Source organism: Octopus bimaculoides, chromosome 3 (assembly GCF_001194135.2).
Source record: "Octopus bimaculoides isolate UCB-OBI-ISO-001 chromosome 3, ASM119413v2, whole genome shotgun sequence".
Taxonomy (NCBI): Eukaryota; Metazoa; Mollusca; class Cephalopoda; order Octopoda; family Octopodidae; genus Octopus; species Octopus bimaculoides.
Genome location: NC_068983.1, coordinates 133,834,688 through 133,842,837, shown reverse-complemented (window position 1 = coordinate 133,842,837; position 8,150 = coordinate 133,834,688). Strand labels below are relative to the sequence as shown.

General features: G+C 33.7%; 1 protein-coding gene across 2 annotated transcripts in view; it reads left to right on the top strand.

The window, feature by feature from the left end:
- Positions 1-1,771: 1,771 nt before the first annotated feature.
- LOC106871530 (nucleolar protein 6) overlaps positions 1,772-8,150 on the top strand; it is a 36,409-nt gene continuing 30,030 nt past the window's right edge. The window contains exons 1-7 of one of the 2 annotated variants that reach the window (XM_014918029.2): positions 1,772-1,902; positions 3,084-3,215; positions 4,279-4,395; positions 5,020-5,202; positions 6,095-6,263; positions 7,161-7,289; positions 7,445-7,620. In XM_014918029.2, the coding sequence (XP_014773515.1) occupies positions 1,855-1,902; positions 3,084-3,215; positions 4,279-4,395; positions 5,020-5,202; positions 6,095-6,263; positions 7,161-7,289; positions 7,445-7,620 (954 nt within the window). In that variant the 5' untranslated portion in view covers positions 1,772-1,854. Of the gene's footprint in view, positions 1,903-2,619; positions 2,705-3,083; positions 3,216-4,278; positions 4,396-5,019; positions 5,203-6,094; positions 6,264-7,160; positions 7,290-7,444; positions 7,621-8,150 lie in introns of those variants that run through there. The other variant, XM_014918030.2, reaches the window with a different exon arrangement.

Sequence of the window (8,150 nt, the reverse complement as noted above, 5' to 3'; positions counted from 1 at the left end):
TATTTATTTTTTACTTCGCTGACAAGTGTCAGAGAATAACTGAAGATTACTTCGCGATTTCGTATTGAGAGGCAGGGGAGGTCGATTGGACTTGTTCGTCATCTTACGCAACTCGGCCAAAATTTTGAGTGAGATTTGGTGGAAGAAAATTGTTTGGAGATTCGTTGAAAGACAGTTCTTGTTCTTGGTTGGGGTACTTTTGGATCTATTTTAAAACGGGGGCCACAGTTTTCATTAATGTTTTACGTAGTGTTTTTGGTACCGAAAGACTTTCAAACTTCGTATACTTATCTATTATCGAAATAAGACAATTTTTTACATGAAATAAATTCGAATACAAAAATTTTTTTCTGTTCTATAACACAAAATAGATAAGTATACGAAGTTTGAAAGTCTTTCGGTACCAAAATCACTACATAAAACATAAATGAAAACTGGTGCCCCCGTTTTGAACAAGATCCGAAATGGACCTCAATCTACCAAATGCTGGATAGTTATATAATAATAATAATAACAACAATAATAATAATAAATGCCCGGATGCAGTACTAGGCAGTGGCTCTCATGGCTTCTGATCTTAATTGATTAGAAGTGTTATCATGAACATTTTTTGGTCTTGGTATAAAAAGTTGGACTACAGCAAATATTCTGCTGAATACCACAATTTGCTTGTCAGTTGTTTGACCTTAACCAGTTGAGCATATCCCTTAGCAGCTGACGATATGTGCATCTCTGATCACGAGCAGAAGTAGTGGGGAGCATCATAGCCATGTGTTGAGAGGAATTCTTTGGGGTTTGAATAATTCACCTTTGGAAACATGTGTGTTTTGCTCAACATCCTTAAACAAACCTTGTTCACAGACCTTTTGAGTGAGATGGGCTACGCGACCCCAAAACATACTATCTACTCCAATTATGAAGAAAATAGAGGATGAAACCAATAAACTGTCTACAGTCTGTTTACTCTATGTGAAAGGCCTCCGAAAAGATACAAAAACTATGCGGCCTATATGACATCAGGGCAGTATTCAAGAGTAATGCAACACTTTGTAAATATCTCCTTCGGGTAAAACCACCAATAGAAGAGAATATGACCAAAAACTGCGTGTACACTATCCCATGCAACTGTGGTAAGGCTATACAAAGGAGAAACATGTTGTCCCCTCAAAATAAGGGTAGATGAACATCGCAAAGCTATGACACGAGGCGATATTGATAAATCGGAAAAATGGAGACCATCTTCCCCTGTGAGATGAAGTTAAAATGATAGACAGAGAACACCACTGGAAAATACGAAAACTAAGAGAAGCAGCACGTATGCTAAGACACAACAACCTCCTATGCAGATATGAATAGCATAATAATAACATCGAAAAAATACCATAAGAATGAGAATCTAGGTTCGAAATTTCCCCACGACACCTGATGAAGGCTGGAGGGTGAGAACAAATATTCGTCAAATGTAAATAATTGATTTAACATATTAAATATATAAAATTTGATTTAACATATAGTTCAGAGGACTATATGTTAAATTTGTCTGGAGAATGTTCCCATTGACAAATATATAAGCTGGAAAATTAATATTTTTAAAATATATATTTGAAATATGAAAAAACTGCGAAAAAAAGAAAAAAGATACTAAAGTTGTCACTGTAATTTTAGTTTTCCCATGAATAGTACCTAACAAGATTTTATTAAATTTCGTATATTAAATTTATTTAGCCTTGAAATGGTTAAACATTTATTTTGAAATCCTGTACTTAATTAAGAAGGTAACTATTTTCCGGTAACACCGCTGTACATTATTTCATACAAACTTTCACGTTTTGTATTTTCTGGCGATTATTTGTTATGACAAAACGAAAATATTCTGCGACTGTAGTAACCGAAAGTTCCAAAGTACGTATCTTTTGTATTTCTCATATTTATAAATTTAATTCTGCCATATGCTATGAAAATATTTAAAGTTGTTATCTCTCTGTTTTGATGTTTTCGCCCTTCCACATTCCACGTGGTTAATTCACATCATTTGAAAATTTTGCAATACAGTCGTCTTCATGTTAATCTTTTTTGTTTTGGTTACAGAATATCAAGGCAGCCGATTAATATTTTTAAAAGAAAACTGTTAATATTCCCTGCTTATTTTTCAACAGTTGATTATTTTAGTTAAGAAAGTATTTTTCAAGTATTCAGGTTGCATAACAAAATATTTCCTGCAAAACAATGTTTCCGAAAAGTTTTTACTAAAACATAACTTTCAACTTTAGTAACGCAAACTTTGTACTTCTCCAGAAACTCATGACGATGAAGACTTCATTTATTCTGTTCAAATAATTTCGTCACCCTGTTGAAGTGCTTACCCGAAGTGGCCTTCCTTGATTAACTACAAACTATATCTAATGCAGAAGGCTTCGCGATCATATTTCCTGCATAGATTCTTAAAACGTTGGAAATGGTAAGCAGGAAATAGAGCACCTGAAGTATTTTCATCTCAACCGACAGAGAATATAATTCGATTCGGATAACATAAATCTATTTATATTTTACATTTTTTTGTAACTATATTCAACACGCCCTTATTTAAGATCTTATTGTGTGATTTTAGACAAATTAGCCTGCTATTCCTAGCAAGGTGAGCGACTGCATAGAAACTATTGGTGGCGGTCGTAGTAAGCTGGTGGTACCTGTGTCGATGTTGAAGGTAATGATACTGGTGGTGTGTTCTAACTTCTCTATCATCTCACCTAATACCTTATCACAGCAAGTGTTGTCACCTCATTCATCGCATCAAGATCGTCTGCCTGCCATATGTGACAGTTCTTTATGTGATTCTCTGAAAATTTTTACACATTGTTGTGAAATGGAATCGAATCAGCAATACTCTTTAATTTCCATTGCCCTATAAAGGGCATTGGTATCCCATAATCCCCCATCTCCACATAATTACATAACCAGCAAGGACTAAAATCCCATTTTAGCATCTTAATGACTAAAATTTTTCTGAAAAAAATAGAAATGAGATGATCATGATAACCTTTTTTTCCTTTTGAAATTATTCTTCTTTTTTTTTTCAATTACAGCAAAACTTGGAACAAGTAGGGAGTACGAAAAAGATTTGTGGTGACAAAAATGTAATACCTCCAACAGCTGAAGAAATGAAAGAATATAAAGAAATTGAAAATCTTCAACATTCTTCTCTTTTCCGAATGCAGGCAAGTTATGTTTTATTTTAGATGAAACAAATCTTCTATAAGTTAGTCTGTAGAGTGGAGACCAGTCTCCATGATCATTGCTGGTACTCCCAGATTGGTGGGAGATGTTTGGAGAACAAAGTGAAAAGTTGGGGTAATTCTACAGAGTTGCATTTCTGAGGTGTAAGGTCTTGGGTTAGCAGATTTGAGCAGACCAGGAAGTGTCACACATGACAATAAGAGGTAAGTCTGAGTGAAAAAGGTATGTAGCAGGTTCAGAAGCAGTGGCAGAGAGAAAAAAAGAGAGGAAAACAATGTCTCAAGAATTAGTGGTTGAAGTATGTTGGTGCCAATCAGTTAAATTTAGTTTACTATATTGCATACTATGTCAGTAGCGCTGTTTCAAATGTGAAATATTCTGTGAGTTTGTATTCTAAGTTTCTTGTCTATTGTTCTCTCTTTTATAACTCTCACCCTAATAAATGTTTCTATCATCATACTCTTAGTCCCTTCACCCACTCACTCTGGTTCTTATACTCTTCTATTCACCTTCTTGATCACATCACTAATATAGATGGATGAGTACAATAAAGCAATGTGCATTTGGTAGGTGATGATGAGCTGGTTCAGTAAAGTCTCTTGTTTATGGATCTAGAGAAAGCTGTTGGGAGTGGGGGTCAGAGTGAAGTAGATAGTGTTTGATGAGGCAATAAGAAATGTAGGTAAACAAATGATGATGAGATGGGAGTCCTGGAGGAGTAAATGATAATTATGATGAAAACAGGTGAAAAATATGCAGATCCAGGGCAGGGTCATTCATATAATTTAGATGGAGAATAATTATTTTTTGACATTTTCAATACAATCAAAATAATACAGTTTCATTTATCAAAAGCCACTTCAAGCTATCATTTTCTAAACTAGATCCTGACTTTAAGACTAAAGGTCCATGTGTATGTGTAAAAGATTCATTCCAATGAAAAGAAAGCATATTTGTTAATCAGCTTTTGTTTGAAAAATGGAAATGAATATTTTAAATTGAGAACAGTCATTGATACTAAGTGATGTTGGTTTCTTTTTAAAGATTAAAGAGCTTTTGTCAGAGGTAAAAGTGAGTTTTGCGAAGAGAATGAAAATAGAGAAAAGTGTACAGAAACTTGTCGATGTCTTACAGAACTTACCTAAAGGTGAAAGCTACCAGGTAAGTTATTCTTTTATCCAAGTGTTTATTGTTTGATTTGCAAGATTTTAAAGTTAGTCACATTTCTGATATCAAAGATATTGTAATCATGATGCTGGTTTTAAGAAACGCTTCATAAAATAAACTGTAAGAGGGAAACTAAAGGTCATTGTATATATTTATTCTGTTCTATAGTAATGCATAAATAACATTTGGTTTCAGGGTTAGAGTTGTTGTTGACACTATTTATTGTCACAAATGATATAAGGAAGGATATTCCTTTTATATTTACAAGATGCAGGTATGCCTGTTTAGTAAGATGTCAACTATGTGGTTTCAGGTTCAGTTCCTGGGTTGACCAATCCCTTATGAGTAACTTTGGTAGGTAGTGCTGGTACAAAGCCTACTGTATGCATGTGTGTGTGTGTGTATGCCTGTGTGAATGATCACACTAGTAAGAGTGGGGCTTGTTTTGTTCAGTTTGGGAAAACTAGAAAAAGGGATAGAATACAATAAGTGTAGTAAGTCCTGAACTTAAGGCCATGTGGTTAGTTGTTCAGCACTTTATCCTCACAGCCATTGTGCTTTTGTACACTCTATACAAATTATTTTCCAAAATGAGAAAAATATTTTCTTTTTTTCCAGTTAAATGATCAAGAATGGGTTCAGAAACATGGTCTTTCAGTTCCTTTGGTACAGAAACCCTCTACAGTTGAAGGGACATTCTGCTTTCACCCACCATCATCAGTCAATATTATTGGTAGTTTCCCATTAGACACCTGTCTTAAACTAGGGCTCCATGTTGACATTGCTGTGAAGATTCCAAAGGTAGGTATTAATATGAAATATTTTGTGGATTCAGTTTAAGATATATCAATATTTCATCTTAGAAATCAACATGAACCCATAAGGTGTCAACCCACTGAATATTGTTGTAATTAAATATGATCTTTAAATTAATGTTGGTCATATCTTATTATATCTTATTCTCTTGTGGCCCTTTGCATTAATGTCACTGGTAATCATAGTTTCTCATTGTGCATGCTCATGATGAACTGTCCTATACCATATTCACAATATACAGTATTCATAGCAACAGTTTCAATGGTTGCTATACCATTAATTCTTGTGCTAATATGATTATTAAAGTTCAGAATCAAACTCACACACAAGCAGTCACTTCATATTCAGAACACTTTTGTTGTGTGATGTGACCTTGCCAAAGTTGATCTCATACTTGACGTGTGTAAAGTTTCGGATATATACATTTTGGACTCATCTTATAGATTCCCAGTATTACCTTTACAGACTCCCAGGAATCTGTGAATTCCAGACTGGGAGTCACTCGTTTAAGCTATTAAAGAATAATAGGAAAAATAATCAACTAATTTCTTTTTTGTGTCAACAAGAAGCCATTTCTGTGTTTTCTCTTTTTTATTTAACTCTGATTTAGAATTCGTTTTTATCACATACAAGATACAAGGATTAAAGAAGATAAATTATTTGCTATAAATTTCAATCAAAATAGATTTGTAGATCCTGAGTAGTTGCTAATCTGAGTCTGACTGGATTTAATTCCCAGTCGGATTGTTTTTTTAAGAACTGATCTTCTATTATTGAAGGCCATCTTGCAGAAAGTAAGTCTATGAACTAATCTACTTCAATGTATAAGATAATTAGTTCAATATATTACAAAAGACCATTTTGTTTTGTTTTTAAGAAATTCTTTGATACTAGAGACTTCCTGAACCAGCGGTATATCCGTAAGAGAGCTCTGTATTTGGTGGCTTTGGCTGCACACCTGAAAAATGAAGCATTTGTTGAAGAGTTGAGCTTCACTTACCATCATGGTGATCCTTATAAACCAATACTTATAGCTGTTCTTCGAGGTAAGATGATCTGTGTTTGATAATGTTTCTTTCAAAAATTCATTTGTCTATTCTATTTTATTTTAATCTCTTTTTGTGAATTACAATTTAATGTGACCAGATCAACATGCAAGTTCTTGATAAGTAATGGATAAAAAATATATTTCTTGTTAAGACATTTGGAAATTTTAGATCATTGTGTGTGAGATGTATTTTGTTCTATTATTGGCAAATATGAATGTTTTTTTGGAGACTTTGCTAAATAAATATATTTATTTGTCCTTGACCATGTTTCTTTTTCTGCAGATTTTGAGCTACAGATATTTTAAACCCTAATTAGTTATAATGATTGTTTGTAATTGGAACAAGTTTGTTAGCTTATCGAACCATGTTTGTATCAGAACTAATTTTGTTTTAATCCTGAGAATTTCTTACACCTCTAATTTCCAATATTCAGTGTTTTTGTGTTATGTTTAATAAATGTATTGTAATTTTATGTCAATTATAGTTTATATCAAGATAATTATATTTCACATCAGCTTAATAATTTTTATGTAATTTAAAATAATATTTATTGATTTAGGTAAATCAATAATGTATTATGAAGTAGTTGCCTATTGTATTTCTTTCTTTCTTTAAGGAAAGAGTAATTAATCTTGATGTTATAAATTAATGTCTACTGATCCTGGTGTTAGTTTCATGTTTTTTTTCTCAAAACTATGCTAATTTATTCTTGCTATTCTCTTATATTGATCATTGCCTATAAGGTTATGCGAACTCTTTAATGGAGTTGTTCTGTCCTTATCCTCTATATTGCTCTTTCATAAATAATTTGGCGGTGCATCAGCATGGCTGCAGCTCTGAGCTGGAACTACAGAAAAAAAAAATAGACCTTAATTCTTCTAACTTCTGTTTCAGATGCCAAAGATAGTTGTGAGGTTCACATTCATCCAGTGACCACTTATTTTAAACATTCACGATTTTCTCACAACAAGTGCAATGTGCGACAGGCTTGGTTTTATTCAGGAACTGATGTCGAGGTCAAGGGTAAGAACTCTTTTCCTTTATTTCTATCTCTCTTTATTTACATTAAATTTTAAATCTTGTATTGAAGATAATCTTTAATTGTTGATTTGGTATATCATCATCATCATCATCATTTAATGTCCATCTTCAATGCTTCTATGTATTATATATTTCAGATGATGATGAAAATCTATTGCTCCCAACACCCTACTACAACATGTCTATTTTAAAAGATCTGTTGATCACAGAAAATCAAAATTTACTCAAAGAATCTCTGTGTGTTGACAGTGGTCAGCTAAAAGATGGAATTATTCTTTTAAAAGTTTGGCTCCATCAAAGAGACTTGAATACAGTGAGTATACATATATATTTGTATTGCTTTGTTTTGTTTCCTATGATAAAACATAGTTATTAAACTATTGCTAGTTGGTACAAAATCTAAGTGCCCAAAGCCAAAACCTGAATATTCTATTCAGAGCGAGAAATACTTTATATTGTGAATAATTATTAACTAACAGGTGCAGGTGTGGCTGTGTGGTAAGTAGCTTACTTACTTACCAATCACATGGTTCCAGGTTCATTCCCACTGCGTGGCACCTTGGGCAAGTGTCTTCTACTATAGCCTCGGGCCGGCCGACCAAAGCCTTGTGAGTGGATTTGGTAGACAGAAACTGAAAGAAGCCTGTCGTATCATCATCATCATCATCATCATCGTTTAACGTCCGCTTTCCATGCTAGCATGGGTTGGACGATTTGACTGAAGACTGGTGAAACCGGATGGCAACACCAGGCTCCAGTCTGATTTGGCAGAGTTTCTACAGCTGGATGCCCTTCCTAACGCCAACCACTCAGAGAGTGTAGTGGGTGCTTTTACGTGTCACC